Genomic DNA, 20471 nt, shown 5'->3' with positions numbered 1-20471 from the left:
GCTAAGCATTCGAATACAGGTGGTTGATGAAAATTGCTTTATCAATATTTGTTCTTGTCCGGCAAGAGGAGAGAGTTAGTTGCGTTCTGTTCTTGGTCACCATACTTGGTGCCCATGCCTTGAATGCAGATCCAAGCCTTTCATCGTTCTCATGAGTGAGATCTACACTCCTGGAAATGGAAAAAAGAACACATTGACACCGGTGTGTCACACCCACCATACTTGCTCCGGACACTGCGAGAGGGCTGTACAAGCAATGATCACACGCACGGCACAGCGGACACACCAGGAACCGCGGTGTTGGCCGTCGAATGGCGCTAGCTGCGCAGCATTTGTGCACCGCCGCCGTCAGTGTCAGCCAGTTTGCCGTGGCATACGGAGCTCCATTGCAGTCTTTAACACTGGTAGCATGCCGCGACAGCGTGGACGTGAACCGTATGTGCAGTTGACGGCGGACTTTGAGCGAGGGCGTATAGTGGGCATGCGGGAGGCCGGGTGGACGTACCGCCGAATTGCTCAACACGTGGGGCGTGAGGTCTCCACAGTACATCGATGTTGTCGCCAGTGGTCGGCGGAAGGTGCACGTGCCCGTCGACCTGGGACCGGACCGCAGCGACGCACGGATGCACGCCAAGACCGTAGGATCCTACGCAGTGCCGTAGGGGACCGCACCGCCACTTCCCAGCAAATTAGGGACACTGTTGCTCCTGGGGTATCGGCGAGGACCATTCGCAACCGTCTCCATGAAGCTGGGCTACGGTCCCGCACACCGTTAGGCCGTCTTCCGCTCACGCCCCAACATCGTGCAGCCCGCCTCCAGTGATGTCGCGACAGGCGTGAATGGAGGGACGAATGGAGACGTGTCGTCTTCAGCGATGAGAGTCGCTTCTGCCTTGGTGCCAATGATGGTCGTATGCGTGATTGGCGCCGTGCAGGTGAGCGCCACAATCAGGACTGCATACGACCGAGGCACACAGGGCCAACACCCGGCATCATGGTGTGGGGAGCGATCTCCTACACTGGCCGTACACCACTGATGATCGTCGAGGGGACACTGAATAGTGCACGGTACATCCAAACCGTCATCGAACCCATCGTTCTACCATTCCTAGACCGGCAAGGGAACTTGCTGTTCCAACAGGACAATGCACATCCGCATGTATCCCGTGCCACCGAACGTGCTCTAGAAGGTGTAAGTCAACTACCCTGGCCATCAAGATCTCCGGATCTGTCCCCCATTGAGCATGTTTGGGACTGGATGAAGCGTCGTCTCACGCGGTCTGCACGTCCAGCACGAACGCTGGTCCAACTGAGGCGCCAGGTGGAAATGGCATGGCAAACCGTTCCACAGGACTACATCCAGTATCTCTACGATCGTCTCCATGGGAGAATAGCAGCCTGCATTGTTGCGAAAGGTGGATATACACTGTACTAGTGCCGACATTGTGCATGCTCTGTTGCCTGTGTCTATGTGCCTGTGGTTCTGTCAGTGTGATCATGTGATGTATCTGACCCCAGGAATGTGTCAATAAAGTTTCCCCTTCCTGGGACAATGAATTCACGGTGTTCTTATTTCAATTTCCAGGAGTGTATAACAGCAGATTATGTGCTGACTCTATCCTTATCCCTCTCCCTTCCTTTCAACCATAACAATATTACAATGTTTAAGCACTCATCGCAATGATGTGCATGACACACATATACACCGTCAGCCAGAACATTACGACCACTGACCTTCTATCGATATAAACTGTCCAACCGATAGCAACATCACTCGGCGAGGAATGACCGCTAGTCACACACACGTACGGTGCGTGTAATATCAGTGATTGTGGGGTCCGTATGAAGAATGAGGAAGGCACGTGATCTATCTGAGTTTGACCGGGGGCAGATTGTGATGGCCCGGAGGCTGGGCGTGAGAATTTCGGAAACTGCACAACATATCGGGTGTTCGAGGAGTCCTGCGGTGAGCGTCCTCGACACGTGGTTAAATCAAGTGAAACCATGTACAGATGTGGGGTTGGGAGGCCACCCCTCATCACAGATGTCGGAAGTTGTAGGCTGGGCAGACTGGTAAAACAGGACTGGCGGCGAAAGATGGCGAAACTAACATCGCACTTTAATGTTGAGCAGAGTACAAGAGTGTCTGAACACGCAGTGAACCAAACATTCCCAACGATGGGCCTTTCCAACAGACGACCGATGCATGTATCAACGTTAACACCATGACGTCGGCTACAACAACTGAAATGGGCACGTGACCATCGGCCTTGGATGTCGGTGCAGTGGCAGAGCGTTGCATTGTCTGATGAATCCCGATACGTTCTTCATCATGCTGATGGGAGGGCGCGAATCCGTGGTCTTCCAGGAGAACAGCTCTTTGACAACTGTACTGCGGGACGGATACAGTCTGGCGGCTGCGGCTCTGGGAAACATCCACGTAAGTATCCATGGATCCACTGCAACTCGTGCAAGGCACCATGACGGTCAAGGAGTGTCGTACACTGGTTGCAAACCACGTACACCCATTCACGATGATCATGCTTCCCGACGGCAGTGACATTTTTCACCAACATAAAGCAGCATGCCGCAAGGCGAGGAGTGTGATGGAATGATTCGAGGAACACAGTCTCGAGTTCCAGTTGGTGTGCTGGCCGCCAACTCGCCAGATCTGAACCCGATCGATCACGTCTGGGATGTGATTGAACGTGGTGTCAGAACTCGTCGCCTCCTCCCGGAATTTACGGGAATTAGGTGACCTCTGCGTGCAGATGTGGTGACACGTCCCTCTAACGACCTACCAAGGCACTGCTTCCAAGCCACGACACCTCGCCGCTGTTATACGTGCCAAAAGTGGACATCCTGGCTGATCAGTTGACTGGGATTCCCTCATCCGCTGTCAACTGTCATTTCCTGAGTAAGGGCCTTACTTTGACTTCATTGTCTAACCTAGACTTATAGTTACGTGCGGCAAAAATTAAGTAATTGTAGGGCTAGTACGTTGCTGTAAGCACATTTACGCATATCGTCTGCGAAATATTGTGAGTATGTCACCACTTCTTATTTGCAGAAGATATTAGTGTCTTACTCACTTCTACACAGTGTCCTAAAATGGTTTCTTTTCACACAAGTGACGTGTTCAGTTTTAATACTTCACAATCACGTTCCATAACTGCTCTGTCACTGTGGCTACTTCGCCCTGTTCATCGATTTACATTTGCTTTTTTTTAGCCACTCCTTAAGATTGTTACGGCAGACACTATGCGGTAAGAATATACATTACTTTGAAGTGAATCGTTACTACATCAAGTAGATTTCTGCTGCGGTCGGCCGTCTCGTAACACTTGACATAGATTGTGTACATATTTCCGCGCAGTCAGCGCGTGAACAACTTTCCCACTAGAGCGCGCCCCGCTAAGCACAACAGCGCAGGCGCAACGCTCGGACTACGAGATGGCGCTGTCTTAGAGATGGACCAAATTCTGCTTCCGCCGATCCGCGTATTAATATGTCTCGCAGCCAATGAGATTGCTGCTAACGTAGAATCTTTTCTCCTCGCGGATCACACTCGCGCAGTGATACCTGAACGCTCGAGGTATTATAACGAGTGTACAGACCTCCGATTACTCAGTCTGCATTCGTCTGCATTTATCTGCACCTGTCTGTACCAGTCTGCATTTGTCTGTACCAGTCTACAGTCAAGTTTCAGTCTGCGCCTAATAAGATTACCATATTCCTGTACATAGCCATGAAGATAAATGAATAGACACTTTGTCAAGTATCAGAGATATGTGAGAATAAGATTAACCTACCAAGACCAAAGGAACTTCTCAGATTGTCAATTGTAAATAGCATCCAGAATCAAGTTAAGTAAGGTTTATGCTTGTTACAATTTTAATAAATGTGTGTGAAAATTAATCAAGTTCTGTTTAAAGTTGGTCACCGTCAATCTGCTACTCTAAGCGTGCAAGTGGCATTTCTATCGTCTGACCTAACGGCAGAAGATAAACACGCCACGATAAGACCACGAGACATATTGCTGACACTCGCCTACTTCGTTAGAGCGACAAGTCAAATAATCTGATGGTGTGTGTACCGAAGGTCTTACAGTACGCACACCACAACATATCTGTATTTGCTAGGAGAAGAGTCTTGCAGAAGTCGCGTGCGCAGCAGCTTGCAGAGGAGACTCACCTGTGTGTATGTAGGTGTGCTTCTTCATGTCGGACTTCTGGTGGAAACGCTTCCCGCAGAACTGGCAGGGGTAGGGCCGCGTGTCCGAGTGGATCAGCAGGTGCGTCGACAGCGTCGACGACCGTTTGAACGACTTCCCGCACTGCTTGCACTGTCGGCAAAAAGACGGACGCACCCAAAGTTAGCGACACACATTGCGTCTAATATAGTGTACAAACATCAAGGCCGATATTTGTTACTGTAATATCTTTGGTCATTGATTGTCACCGAAAGCTTCACTGCGAACGTTCTGAGCAACGTATATGCTCTCTTTTCTCCGAAATACTATTACAACACTTTTGGTTCAAATGGTTCAAATGGCTCTAAGTCCGCCCCAGTAGCTGAGTGGTCAGCGTGACGGATTGCCGTCCTCTGGGCCCGGGTTCGATTCCCGGCTGGGTCGGAGATTTTCTCCGCTCGGGGACTGGGTGTTGTGTTGTGCTCATCATCATTTCATCCCCATCCGGCGTGCAGGTCGCCCAATGTGGCGCCGAATGTAATAAGACCTGCGATATGGCGGCCGGACCTGCCCCGCGAGGGGCCTCCCGGCCAATGACGCCAAACGCTCATCATCATCATCATCAATGGCTCTAAGCACTATGGGACTTAACTTCTGAGGTCATCAGTCCCCTAGAACTTAGACCAACCTGAACCTAACTAACATCAGGACATCACACACATCCATGCCCGAGGCAAGATTCGAACCTGCGACCGTAGCGGTCGCGCGGTTCCAGACTTTAGCGCCTAGAACCGCTCGGCCACTCCGCCCGGCTCACTGCCGAGAGTGTTCTACGCAGTCCTTGAGGGAGAGGATTCTTTGCAAAAGATTTCGGAGACAATGAAACTGACGACTATGAACTGAAGTATCTCGTTAGCTGTTATAATACAATTATACACATGTCTGGCTAGCATTTCAGATTTGTATACATTCGTCGACAATGTCAATATAAGGTTTTTAAGAACACTAAAATTAGTCCTGTGGCACAATTAGTTTTATGGATTCTGTTTCATAATACTGCGTTCATGTTTCAAGCCCCATAAAACTCTTTGTCCCCAATATGTTATCAAGGTAAGGTACAAGTACACATTGCTGTTAATACACACATCAATACAGTGTCCATGCCCAAATGCATGTCATTGTGAACCGGCCGAGGAAAATGGAAGATAGAAATTAGGGGTACCGGAAGGAAGTTACTGTAAATAAAGGCTTTCTTTGGATTATTGAATATATCGGAATCCACAATAATTCTAGCAGACGCATCTCATTTATTTCCCGAAAACGGATGTGAATTCGTTGATGTAGGCACCAAGAAAACTCAGTGTTACCCATGAGTATATTTCCATTGTTCACGAAGAAGTTCTGTGATGAGGCATTGACGTCCAACACCTGGTCGCCTACTTGTGGCTTCACCGTCCTTGAAACACTTTCCGTAGATGCTCAGGACAGTAGCACGCCAACAGGCGACCAACTTCGCCGATTTTGAGATGCTTGTTCCCAGATTCCGGACCATAACAACCTGCCGTTTGTCAGAGTCTCTTAAGTCACTGGATTTCCTCATTTTCAACCCTTATGTTTCCGACTTTCCGACTACATCTACAGGTTGCATGCAGTCTTGCGTTGGGTACTGTTCATAATGTTTTCACTTATAATTTGTATAACAGATGATACTTACAAGTCGCAGAGAGGATGGGGGCACTGAGACGCAACAGGCGCGTATGAGGCGCAGGGGGAGGGCTGGTACGGGGACAGTGGGTCGAATGCAAGGGCACTCGTCACCGAGGCGTCTGGTTGGTCCCATGGTGGATTTTCCATAGATCTTCAAATTACGTAATCTAAGTCCGTGTCGTTCCAGGGGCTTTCTGCTCTTTGTTTACAAGGGATGCCATCAAGTACAAGCAGTCAATAATTTGCCTCTAACGACGATGTAAGTCATTGATTGCTGAAGCTCATAACCGAACTGATAGGAAGATTTTAGCGAAATAATAGGCAAATTTAAACCGATGCATTTGGGAGACTCGAAAGGACTAGCATGGCAGACATTAAGGGATTTAGTCAACCGCTTACGTCCATAGATTATTACCAGTAGGTCTTTTTGTTTTAGAAAATTTCGTTCTCCTCAGAGGGTGCTGTTTGCAGCCAATTTTTTTGTTTTCTTTCGTATCTTCTTTGTTATTTTGTACTGTGAAACTGAGAAAGTGTGGTGACGGAGCAGAATAAGGGAATATCTCCCAGACGGAAGTAAGTTTAGAGAGATTTTGGGAGATAGCTCCTGTATTTGCCTCACTGCCAGGGGAAATTCCAGAAACCCTAGCTGAAACCCGATGCCAGAAGGCTGGACAGAGAGAAAGAGTAGAATCTAACGACCTGTCGATAATAAGATCATTACAGACCGAGCACAAGCTCAGATTGCGGAAGGATGGGGAAGGAAATCGACCGTGCCGTATGCAATGAACGATCCCGGCGATTGCCTTAAATGATTTAGGGAAATCACAGAGGACCTAAATTTGGATGTGCTGGCAGGGACTTGTGCCGTCGTTCTCCTGAATGCGAGTTCAGTGTGCTAATCACTGCGCCACCTCGCTCGACAGGAGACTGCAGCGGTCTCTCATTGAATATGTACCGATTAGCTGACGAATGGCGGTCCATGTTCTCTTTCCTAAGTTCGATACCATGCTTGCTCTTCGCTTGGCTCCTGTCACTCCGTCCAGTATCCCTAGTCTTCGTGCAGTACATCTCGCTGCGTGAGCTTACGTATTGTCAGCGAGAGGTTGGGGGGAAGGAGGTGGGAACTGAGGCCTTCATGAGTTGGTATCTAGAGCCGCGGCTATTGAGGTAATAGGTAACAATGTTTATGAAAGGAAGCGTATATTCTCTTGTGAGTGTGACTCTAGCTGGTGCCACTGTTTTTCGAGATGAAGAGTGGCAGCAGACGCAGGATGACCGGCAGTTCGTTTGTTTGGTGTCGTGCCGGCGCGCAGGTGCGCGGGAGGTTCCGCTCTTGTGTGCTGCGGGTCTGGTTTGCACAACACTGCTTGCACAGCGGCGCAAGTGTTCCCCCTTCAGGTGCGGCGTGATGGAGCACATTTCCTGCCGCCCGGCCCGCCTCTTGTCATCTGCGATACCCTGCCTGCTACTGTACATCAAGCTGCCGTAATCAGCGCACCGCCGATATCCGCCACGTTAGCACTGACATGAGAATACTTCACTCTTACTGAAGGCCTAAATTTTCTTAAATTTACGCTGAGATTTCAATGTTTATAGAATAATAGCGATTTTCCGAGAATGATTTTGCCCCTTTTTGACAGTTAAAAATGTCAGTAATGATATACGTGACGGTGTAACTAAGCAGGACGAGACAGGGAGATGAGACAGACCTGGATCGAATTCGCGTGGTGGTTTGACGACTACTGCTCTGTTAATATGGTACACCGTCCACACTTTGTGTCCTTTCTAGGCGCTTTTCCACTTTCCTTTAGGCAAATACTTGCGCTCCCCAATCTCGACTTCAGAAAACACGATACTCAAAGAGTTAAAAAAAGATAGCACACAGAACAAAGCTTACACAGTTCACATACATATGACTCACAATGCTGCCCATTCCGCCCCCCCCCCCCCCCTTTCCCAAACTCCCAGATTCGCTGACGACTGTGACGACAGGAAGAACATCCGGCCGCAAGATTAAAATAAAATAAATTTTCTAGATCACTCCGTAAGAAGGGACAAACGATACTAAAGAGAGGGGGGGGGGGGGGGGGCGGAGAGACAGAGACGGAGAATGGTCGGTTGATTTGGGGGAGGGGACCAAATAGAAGGTCATCGGTCCCATCAGATTAGGGAAGGATGGGGAAGGAAGTAGGCCGTGCCCTTTCAAAGGAAACATCCCGGAATTTGCCTAAAGCGATTTAGAAAAATCACGGAAAATCTAATTCAGGATGGCCGGAGGCGGGTTTGAACCGTCGTCCTCCGGAATGCGAGTCCAGTATGCCAACCACTGCGTCACCTCGCTCTATAGAGACAAACAGAGAGAGAGAGAGACAGACAAAGAGAGAGAGAGAGAGAGAGAGAGAGAGAGAGAAAGAGGGAGAGGGAGAGAAAGTAGCGAATGACACAGTAATTAAAGTTACAATATCTGAGCGGCCAGTTGTAATCTTTCTGTCATCTCCGTCGCCTACAATGCTATCACACGCTATAGATATTTTGTCTCGGAGGTAGCCGGTTCAGATTCCGAAGGTCGAAGAAATTTACATCACAATGTGGCGTAGAGGGAAAGGGGAGGCAATGCTTTGCTGTTCTTCTTCACCTGACATTACAGCCGTGTTGTGGCCCTAAATCCACATCTTCCCACAGATTATTACGTATTGGCGCCTGGTAACACTGTTAATAAGGACTTTAAGGTTGCTGGAGACCGTTGATAATGGAAGCAAGACTCAAGAAAAATCAAGACACGTACTTAGAATTTGTCGACCTGGAAAAAGTGTTCGGCGGTTTATAACAGTGCAAGATGTTCGAAACAAACAAGAGTGAATTAGAGGGAAAGATGGGTAATATACAATATGTACAGGAACCAAAAGGTATCAATATGACTGGAAGACCAAGAACGAAGTGCACGGATTAAAAATAGTGTAAGACGGGTTCAAAATGGTTCAAATGGCTGTTAGCACTATGGGACTTAACATCTATGGTCATCAGTCCCCTAGAACTTAGAACTACTTAAACCTAACTAACCTAAGAACATCACACACACATCCATGCCCTAGGTAGGATTCGAACCTGCGGCCGTAGCGGTCGTGCGGTTCCAGACTGAAGCGCCTAGAACCGCTCGGCCACTGCGGCCGGCTGTAAGACGGGGGTGCACTCTGTCACACCTACTGTTTAATCAATACATCGAAGAAGCAATGATGGAAACAGAAGAAACATTCCAGAGTGGGATTAAAATTCAAGATGAAAGATTTGCTGATGACACTGCTATCCTCAGTTAAAGTGATAAAGATTTACGGGATGTATTTCATAGAATGAACAGTGTAATGAGTACGGAATATAGATTGAGAGTAAATATAGGAAAGCAGCAGAAACGAGAATACCGATAAACGTAACATCAGAATTGCTGATCACGAAGTAGATGAAGTTAAGGAATACTGCTACTGACGCATCAAAATAATCCATGACGAAGGAACAAGGACATAAAAAGCAGACCAGCACTGGCACAAAGGCTAGCACTGGCAAAAAGGATATTCCTGGCCAAGAGAAGTCTACTAATATCTAATATAGTCTTTAATTTGAGGAAGAAATTTCTGAGAGTGTACGTGAAAAATGGCTCAAATGGCTCTGAGCACTATGCGACTTCACTTCTGAGGTCATCAGTCGCCTAGAACTTAGAACTAATTAAACCTAACTAACCTAAGAACATCACACACATCCACGCTCGAGGCAGGATTCGAACCTGCGGTCGTAGCGATCGCTCGGCTCCAGACTGTAGCGCCTAGAACCGCACGACAACTCCGGCCGGCAGTGTACGTGAAACATGGACTGTGGGAAAAAGGGAACAGAAAAGAACAGCAGCATTTGAGATGTGCTGCTATAGAAGAATGTTGAATATTAGGTGGACTCATAAGGTGAAGAATGAGGAGGTTCTCCGCAGAATCGACGAGGAAAGGAATATGTGGAAAACACTGACAAGAACGGACAGGATAATAGGACATGGGGGAATAACTTGACGCCAAGGGGAGCCTTAGAAGATAAAATCTGTAGAGGAAGACAGAGATTTGAATATATCCAGCAGATAATTGAGGATGTAGGGAGCAAGAAATCTTGGAAATCTACTCTGAGAGGAAAAGATTAGCACAGGAGAGGAATTCGTGGCTAGGTGCGTCAAACCTGTCAGAAGACTGATGATAAAAAAAAGAACTTGCCAGTCGCCTGGAAAGTATTCGGGAGGAGTAGCTTCTGTAATGAAATCAACAGTCGCCTCGACGGGGCTTTTTTCCGTTTTCTTTAAGAAAGAAGCTCCGCTTTCTGTTCCAGACGGAATAATCAGGATAGACCGACCGCCGTGTCATCCTCTGCCAATGACGTAATTATGATGCAGTATGGATGGACATGAGGTGATTCCGCACACCGCTCTTCCGACCGTTGTAGGGTTTCTTGACTCTGGAGCCGCTATTTCTCACTCATGTAATTCCTCAGTTGGCATCGGGTGGATGAGTTCACCTCATTCCAGTCCCTGAATCATGAAAAAATACCTAGTAGTATCGGAAATCCTCGTAGCAGCCAGACAAGCTGACCACTGAGCCACGAAGGTGGACTTCTTGATAAAGAGGTGTAGCCAGCATACCGACTCGTGATTTCACTTTCCACCGTTTGCCGTTGACAACGCAAATATAGCGTCACACAAGACATGAGGATAACTGTATCAGCTACTACAGAGATACATTTAAGGACACGACACATAAATCGCGAAGAAAAATTTCGACGTCTTTAGGCATCCACATTAATTTCACTTTCACATTTAAGATATCTCGCTTTGTGTTAGATTTGATAATCATGTAACGTTAGCAAATGGCATGCTTTAGTCAGTAAGGCAGTTCCGAACTTCATTAGATACAACCAACCTCCATAAGTAGACTTACTTCCAAAATGAACGTAACTAGAGGAAGCAGGAGTATGGACTATGGTAGAAGATGTTGGTCGATAGCATATCGTACCGTACTTGTAATTACTTTGTGATGCCGAAGCCTCAGTTATGTAACAATAGTGTTGGCCGAGTATTTTCAGCTGCAAATAGATACGTGAGAAGACGGTTAGCAAGAAGTAGTAGATCACATCAGCAATATTTTAATGTGTTTTCCCTGTTACTGTGACGACAGAGAAATGGTGTTGACGACATGTGAACCTATGTTATAAAATGTCAGAAGCAGTTTTCTTCATGGAGAAGTAACAAAAGACGAAAGTCTCAAGCATCCATTTCATAAAACCAAACGAAGTGTCACACTGGGGATGATTAATTACAATGGAACTGAATACCACATCTATTGATTCTTATGCAGTGGTTTACTGATTTTCTGAATACTTCCAGACTAGTTCCTCCGAAAATTCCACGACAGAATTATTGCGTTATTCTTTTAGCTACCTTCTTCCCTCATCACTTGTCATTAAGTGTGTGATGCCGAACGTTGTGGCCAATCGTTTCTAGGCGCGTCAGTCCGGAACCGCGTTGCTGCTACGGTCGCAGGTTCGAACCTGCCTCGGGCATTGATGTGTGTGATGTCTTTAGGTTAGTTAGGTTTAAGTAGTTCCAAGTCTAGGGGACTGATGACCTCAGATGCTAAGTCCATAGTGCTTAGAGCCATTTGAACCATTTGAAGTGTGTGATTCCATTTCCGCAGCGGTGGTTAGTGCCTGTGGAACCAAACTGCTGAGGTCATCGGTCCCTAGACTTACACACTACTTAATCTATCTTAAACTAACTTACGCTAAGGAAAACAGTCACACCTATGTTCAAGGGAGAATCGAACCTCCGACGGAGGGAGCCGCGCGAACCGTGGCAAGCCCCCTAGACCTCACGGCTGCCCCGCATTTAGGCGGCAGGTGAGAGTGTGTACCTCGGTAAGCTTCTCAAACCTTCGCATATAGTGGAAGCTTAATATATTTTCTTATTCCATTTGTAGATGATTGCATTCATGTTGTATGTGCTGCATTCTTTTTCCAAGATTACAAAAATTGCTACTGAGAATTTAGGTTTTTCCAAATGTGAAAACATATTACAAGGTACAACATGGTCATGTCTCTAGGTACAAATATTCGACTGGAATTTTACAAAACGTTGTAATCGAGAAAAATCTTGTCAATACCGCATTTGACAGTCTAAGTGTTAAATAATTATTCTAGTAGACATCAATAATCGGTAAGTGAAATCTAATTAAGTAGAAGTATTATCAAACACAAGTTACAATTAAATACAAGGACTTCCTGAAAAGTAATGCTTCCGAAATTTTTATGTGGGAACTCTTAAAAATTTTTAAATAAAACAACACTCAGCGGGAGACCAATTTGATGACACCATCAGAAAGGTACGTTCGAGTTTGTTGGCGGAGCCACACCCTCACCTCTGCTTGCACCGCTTCAGCACTATCAAAGTGAAGTCCTCGTAGGTGTTCTTGAAGTTTTGGAAACAAACTGAAATCGGATGAGAGCAAGTCAGGACTGTAAGGTGGACGATCTATGACAGTGGACGCATGGCGTCGGATTGTTGCACAGGTCACAGCGCTTGTGTGTTGTCTGTCGTTATCATGGTGAAGGAGAGGGTGCTCCGTGTGCGGATGAACTGTTCCAATGTGTACTTTCAAATTTCGGAGGGTCTCTAAGAACCTTGCAGAGTTTATGGTCGTGCCTTTAGGCCTTTCAAGTGCGACACACCTTGGACATCCCAGAATACAGTTTTGAAGTTTCTCGGTGTCGGAGATTCTTTGCGGCGGACCTCCATTCATTGTCTCAGGGGTCAAAATGGTGGAACCCACCCTTCATCAGCTGCACAGTGTTGTTAAGCAACCCATCATCCTCACGCTCAAAACTCAAGAGAAACTGTTGACAGATATCCAAGGTGCTCTGTTTCATGTGTCACGCTGTATCTCAAGCACCGACATTGTTACATCACACACCGCTATCTTACATGCTACAATTCGGAGCCCTCTTGCGGCAGGGTGTTGCAACTTGAGTCAGTGAAGCGAGAAAGCCGACCGAGTATTGTGCATGACATGTAATACCTCGACCAGTACTCAGAACAGAATAAAAAATTCGGAAGCGTTACTTTTCAGCAAGACCTCATATTTTTTGAAATAGAAGCTGTTTATAACTGTTAAGACAAAAAAAAAGGAAATTCAATTCATTTTTTGGTATCATATGTCCCACGGGAAAAGATTTTTTGTTTCAGGACAGAAGATGGTGGACGACCGACGAAATATGGCTTAACTGTCCATGTGATTGATAAATAGTTCCAAAAATATATAGAATTTTTCGCAACACGAAATTCCGGACCTGAAGAATTAGCAATGTTTCTAAATAGCCTTAATAAATTCTACAGCACTTGGATGTGTGGAACGCGAAATATTTATAAATGCCTCGAAAAACGAAGCCTCATGTCTGACAATAACAAAAAGTTTAGATTGCTTATGTCGGCCTTAGCGCGCATTCCTTTCCGTTATTCTAAAATTAAAATCAGTTACTAGACTGAACTACCGGAAAAACAGGTACAACACTCTATCCCGCATATACGACGCTATATGCAGCACTGTGACTTAAAAATCAAATCTAGACCGCAAGTAATACAACACTTTGTAGGTGATAAAGCCTGAAAATGATTTTCTGTGTTGTTGGTTTAGAGAGAAATGTTCTACATGCATTATTATCTCGTATTTTATTCGTGTTTCTATTATGGCCATTAGTACATACAGAATAAATATTGATCTTGTTCAGGCAGCTTGAGTTATAAATTCCCCAATCCGTTCTGGGACTTTTCCATCAAGCAGCAACTGTGTACACTGCCTTCGTGTGCGAACGGGGAGGGGCTAGGGACACAGTCTTCCGGCCGTCGGCGGTGCGTGCGCTAATGAGCGCCTATTGTGGGCTGGCCTCTTTGGTTTACGCACTGTGCACCTGCGTCTCAAGGAATTCACAACACCCTGCGTAAATACCGGCAGCTGGAGTCTGCCGCCGACCTGGTAGACACACACACACATTTCACGCTGCCGGAAGGAAGTGGCGGCGCTATAATCTGGACACCGCCAGTCTCTGGCAGAGTGACGGCTCTGTAGGGGATCAACACGTCTGAGAAAGCCATAACAGTTACTAGTTTGCTACACACTTTTTGTGCGGGTCCAGCTCACATACTTCATTGACAAACTTGTAAAAGCGATTATCGCAATTCGATACAAATGCTAAAACCGTATCTGAAATATCCCGTCCACGTTTCATTCGAGTTGGAGAACATTTTTGGGTATAGACAGAGATGAGGAAAAACATGGCACACGACCTTTGAAGGAAGTCTTCATTTGAAATGAAATAAAGCATGGATTCGGCGTGCCAGGTGTTCGACAAGTACAGGGTGGTCATAATTAAAGTGCAGCTACACAGATGAAGTGTGAGCTGTAATTATCGTATGGCAGCGAAACTTGGTAGATATGGTAATGCGTTAATGCGGAACCGATTTGTGCTGGAAAAAAATTAGTTCCCATTTTAGCCACCAGGTGCCAATCTGGCGCTCTACAGCATCTCGTCGACGTCTACGGTGCTCATGTTCAACACACAAAGCGGTGGTTTATAATAAACTGAACATTATGCCTTTCTCATTTGTTTGACCTTCTCTACCCACGTCCAGCTTCTAATCCGTAACATATGCAAACGTTTCTATACGTCTTTCTCGTATTCAAAGCGCCATATTTACACCTAATGGCCCAAACTGGAATTAATAACTGTTTTCGACCTCTGCGAGTAGCTCCACTTTAATTATATCCACCTGGTACTTGATAGGTTTTTATAGGTGTGCAAAAGCAGATGTCTAGCACAGGTCACACAGTTGCCGTAAGGTGGAGTGTGGGCGTGGTGTTAGCCCCTGTTAGAGTCCCAGACATGCACCATCGGATTCGAATTTGGTGGCGTATGTTAACTACCACGCTCCTCAAATCACTGTAGCACATTCGTGATTCATAATATCTTCATACAGCTGTATTAAATTTTAGTTTCCAATAAAAGGAGAGTACAACGAGCTTCAAGGAGAACAGTCACATCTTCAGGTGCAATGAATATCTATACGAATCACCTAGGATAATATAGTGATTCTTAGGCATAAGGCACATGAACGGAAAATTCATATTCTTGACCACGTTGAGCACTGTAGACGACGTTTAAATGTAATACGTGAGGGCATATTAGTGGCGAGCTTATGTCTCGACCTTTGACCCATTCTGCGAGTGGTTTTTCCAAGCGGCCTTGGAATATATGAGACGAATTTTGAGATGATTAATGAAAACCACATCAACTGTAAAATTACATTTTTTACAGTTCTACGACCGGTTTCCTTCTTAGAAAATCTCCAGGTTGCCGAGTTGTGCTAAAGCAATCCGAAGACATTGTAAGAGCGAAACTGGTCGTATCACAGTAAATGTCTAATTACACAGCTGTAAATGTTTCCATTAATCAGTTAGATTTGTCAGCTGTAATACTCAACATGCTCAAAAATACAAGTTTTCTGCTTACATGCCATGTACTTGGTAATTTCTGTATTACTCCTGCTGACTCACAAGAATATTCTAAGCGCCTGAAGATGTGATTGTTAATCTGAAACCTGGTTTGCCCTCCTTTTATTGGAAAATAAAATGTAATACGGCTGTGTGCAGACGTTGTTAGTCGGGAATGATATATACAACATGTCAACTGAACATATAAAGTCTGAAAATGAGTCCTTGATCATATTTTCTTGGCATTTTATTTTACAGGCCCATCTTGATCACACAAAGTTTTACACTTCACTATTACCGGTTTCGGTTACTGCCATCTCAAGATCATAAACTATTCTGATGCAGTATCAAAGTCAAACTAAACATGTAGGTACATATTAAGTGCGCACTTACTATGTACCTGTATGTTTAGTTTGACGTTGATACTACATCAGAATATTTTATAATCTGAAGATGGCAGTAGCCGAAACCGGTAATAGTGAAGTGTAAAACTTTGTGTGATCAAGACGGACCTGTGAAATAAAGTATACAACAAGTGTTGATGTCCTATCAGGAGAGACTATGTAGCATGATTCTGGTCTGTGACACGAGCAGTAAACTCTCTCGCAGTCGCCGAAGTGGTGTCAATTAAAATTGCACCAAGTGATCGGTCTACAATACATGATCGAAGGCCCTAGCCACTCGCACATTTTATCTTACTGGAAGATTCCATCACCGTCAGGGAAGACATCTAATACGAAAGGACGAAGGTGGTCCGCAATAATGGTCACGTAGTCCACAACTGACATGGAGCCTTCGTTTATAACCACCACAGATTCCATGGAAACCCAGATAAGTGGCCCGCATAGCATAATACTGTCCTCAACCCGTTTTGTGTCATGGCGCGATGAATGTTTCGATCAATTGTTGGCATCGATGATAGCCTGAAACTTAGTGTGAGTCAATTCAAGTTCAGGTGAAAGTTGCAGTTTCCCTTCCAGGGCGCCATTTCCGTTGTTAGTACCAAAAAGTAAAATTATATCTGCTCACAGTAATCACAACGATGTCTACTGTTAGCGAGGGAAATAGCGAAGTGCTTAAAGCTTTGCAAACCACGTACTGGGGGAGCAAGGTTCTAATCTCGGTCTAGCCATCCAGATTCAGATAGCTGCCGCGGTAGTTCTACAGGCAAGGCCACTGCTGACTTTCTGTTCCATTCTTGTCTAATAGGAGCTCTGTCATTAACTTTAATGACCTTGTCGCCCAACGGGCGTTAAACCTTAATCTTCCTTCGTCTGGCTTAACAACAGGCAATTTGCCCGCAGTGAGCCTCATCGAGGATGACATAAGTCAAACCATAACCGCTGTGTTTGTTCAAGTGCGAAATGTGGCCGTCTGGATTATAAGCCTTCATTCATCAGTGTCGGTTGGTTTCCTTTGTTCTCACACCTACAGTAATTTCGTTTCTTCTCTACCATCGTCAACATACCAGCCGTGGAAAAGGCGTTTCGGGCAAGAGCTGCGCCTGCATATTGGATCTTCTTATAAAACATGGTGCCAGAATTCATTTCCCTTTTACTTTTCGATGTCGGCACGACTGCACTGCTAGCTACAGTACGACATACGGTACAAGGGAGTACGTGCACTGTTTCTCCAGTTTCCTCTTCCATTCGGGAATGGCACGCGCAAAGAACGATTTTCGCTAAGTCTTTGTACGAACTTTTACCCCCATGATAGGTTCAGGGCAAGTAGTGTTTAACGTCGAGACTTGTGTGTCGTATTGAACATTAATAAACCGTTAAAACTTGCAGTGTGTCCATTTCAACGTGCTATGCGTTAATTATATTTTTCTAAAGTATTTGTGTCGGCTTTCATTGCCTGGTTACAGAGGCATGATGATAGCATAAAGGGGAGTTACCGAGAGGATCGCTGGTGCCAAAGCCTCAGGTATGTATTTCTGCATCGAGACACAGAAGCTCTTTGGGCACCGTGTGTTTGAACACGTCGACAGTCTTTGGCGAGATGGAGACTGGTTTTAGGTGACAACACGGTATGAAATTTTGATGGCCTTGTCCCACTTGTTTAAATTTTTTATTTTATTTTTACATCATCATGCTTCAATTTTATACGAATTTTTAGAGAAATATTATGGCTCAGTAGCTTGTATATACTTTGATGCCATCTCCATGTCAATACCCGCCTAGGCATAGACCGGCATTGGTGGAGACCCGTCAATCAAGACACGAGGTCAATTCACTTCCGAATAATGTCCTAAGTGATACAGAGTTTCTGCAGGACAATGAACAGCTCGCAACGAACAGTCTGGCATTCATCGCGTGTCATAATTGCAACTTTCAAAGTTATCCTTTTTTTGCATAATCTGAATCGCAAGCATACTGCAAGGATGTTTTGTACGCCAAATGATAGCTTAGTCTTTGATTAGTTGAGTAAAGATACGTTCGCCGAGAAGTTCTTTGGCGAGTGGCGCTGCGATCGAATAGTGAGCCAGCGCTGCTACATGGCGTCGGCGTTCTGCCCCGTTTGAAGTGCACAGAACACTCTATTCCTGTGGGCGTTTTCTACGAACGACTCAGTTACTTCCACGTTTCTGCTATGGACGACTGATGTAGTAGCCTCCCTTGAAGTTGCTTTCTAATTGTCATTCTCGTGTAACGAGTGAGGAAAGTGTGATGAGATTTGGTAGCTTGGCGTAATATTTGTTTAAGCCCGGGCGGCTATCCGTGCGGTCTTACGCAGTACTTCCCGAGCGGGAAGGCGTGCCAGTCCCCTATAGTTGAGGTCCCGTGAGCCGGCCAGTCAGTGGATGGTTTTTAAGGCAGTTTTCCATTTGCCTCGGCAAATGCAAGCTGATTCCCCTTATTCCGCCTCAGTTACATTATGTCGGCGATTGCTGCTCAAACACTGTCTCCACGTACGCGTACACAATAAGTACTGTGTCACGCAAACATTGGGGCTCCACTCGTCTGGAATGAGACGTTCCTGAGAGGGCCCACTAGGGGCCGAAAGGCACAGTAACCCTGGGTTCGGTGTGGGGTGGCGGTGGGATGAGTGGACTGCTGTAGCCTGATGTCGGTTTGTGTAGCACTGAGGAACACGCACGGAAAACTACAATCTTCTCTATATCCATGACTATGATTCGTGATATACATTCAATTGAAGCATATATAGTTTATTTACCTTCCTTTGTCACTGATAAATTCAAGTTTAGGGAATAACTATTTACTTGGCATTGAACGGATTTTTTCTATGCGCAGGAGTTGAGTATGAATTCTCATACACCCTCTGCCTTCAGCAGGAATGTTTATTAATGCAAGGCACAACTGCAATCAATACACAGTTTTTTTCGGAACTACAAACAGCGGAAACCTCTGAGTACTCTTTGCATGTTTTTCAGGTTACAAAGTAAGTGACGGCATTGAGACCCCGAGTCTCAAACTTTCATTTATGCGCATAATTCTTTCCGTTGTGCAAAGTAAGCAATAAGTACTCTTGAATGTCTTTAAAAATGGTCAGATTGCGTTATAAATCCTTTCTTTGTTCAAAGCATCGTGTAAAGGGGAGCATCTATTCAGGGTATATTAGTAAACACATACACTGCTGGCCATTAAAATTGCTACACCACGAAGATGACGTTCTACAGACGCGAAATTTATCTGACAGGAAGAAGATGCTGTCATATGCAAATGATTAGGTTTTCAGAGCATTCACACAAGATTGGCGCCGGTGGCGACACCTACAACGTGCTGACGTGAGGAAAGTTTCCAACCGATTTCTCATACACAGTTGACCGGTGTTGCCTGGTGAAACGTTGTTGTGATGCCTCGTGTAACGAGGAGAAATGCGTACCATCACGTTTCCGACTTTGATAAAGGTCGGATTGTAGCCTATCGCGATTGCGGTTTATCGTATTGCGACATTGGTGCTCGCGTTGGTCGAGATACAACTACTGTTAGCAGCATATGGAATCGGTGGGTTCAGGAGGGTAATACGGAACGCCGTGCTGGATCCCAACGGCCTCCTATCACTAGCAGTCGAGATGACAGGCATCTTATCCGCATGGCTGTAACGGATCGTGCAGCCACGTCTCGATCCGTGAGTCAACAGATGGGGACGTTTGCAAGACAACAACCATCTGCACGAACAGTTCGACAACGTTTGCAGCAGCATGGACTATCAGCTCGGAGACCATGGCTGCGGTTACCCTTGACGCTGCATCACAGACAGGAGCGCCTGCGATGGTGTACTCGACGACGAACATGGGTGCACGAATGGCAAAACGTCATTTTTTCAGATGAATCCAGGTTCTCTTTACAGCATCATGATCGTCGCATGCGTGTTTGGCGACATCGCGGTGAAGGCACATTGGAAGCTTGTATTCGTCATCGCCATACTGGCGCGTCACCCGGCGTGATGGTGTGGGGTGCCATTGGTTACACATCTCGGTCATGTCTTGTTCGCATTGACGGCACATTGAACAGTGGACGTTACATTTCAGATGTGTTACGACCCGTGGCTCTACCCTTCATTCGATCCCTGCGAAACCCTACATTTCAGCAGGATAATGCACGACCGCATGTTGCAGGTCGTGTACGGGCCTTTCTGGATACAGAAAATGTTCGACTGCTGCCCTGGCCAGCACATTCTCCAGATCTCTCGCCAATTGAAAACGTCTGGTCAATGGTGGCCGAGCAACTGGCTCGTCACAATACGCCAGTAACTACTCTTGATGACCTGTGGTATCGTGTTGAAGCTGCATGGGCAGCTGTACCTGTACACGACATCCAAGCTCTGTTTGACTCAACGCCGAAACGTATCAAGGCCGTTATTACGGCCAGAGGTGGTTGTTCTGGGTACTGATTTCTCAGGATCTATGCACCCAAATTGCATGAAAATGTTATCATATGTCACTTCTAGTATAATATATCTGTCCAATGAATACCCGTTTATCATTTGCATTTCTTCTTGGTGTAGCGATTTTAATGGACAGTAGTGTACTTTCATATACTCAC

General features: G+C 45.9%; 1 protein-coding gene across 1 annotated transcript in view; it reads right to left on the bottom strand.

Moving 5' to 3' along the window:
• The window catches only part of LOC126484907 (zinc finger protein sens-like), a 98879-nt gene that overhangs the window by 55902 nt on the left and 22506 nt on the right, over positions 1-20471 (bottom strand). Inside the window, exon 2 of the mRNA XM_050108506.1 lies at positions 4195-4345. Within this exon, the coding sequence (XP_049964463.1) occupies positions 4195-4345 (151 nt within the window). The remainder of the gene's footprint in view (positions 1-4194; positions 4346-20471) is intronic.

This window comes from Schistocerca serialis, chromosome 6 (assembly GCF_023864345.2).
Source record: "Schistocerca serialis cubense isolate TAMUIC-IGC-003099 chromosome 6, iqSchSeri2.2, whole genome shotgun sequence".
NCBI lineage: Eukaryota > Metazoa > Arthropoda > Insecta > Orthoptera > Acrididae > Schistocerca > Schistocerca serialis.
Note: the sequence above shows the minus strand (reverse complement) of the source record. Positions and strands in the feature narration are given on the sequence as shown.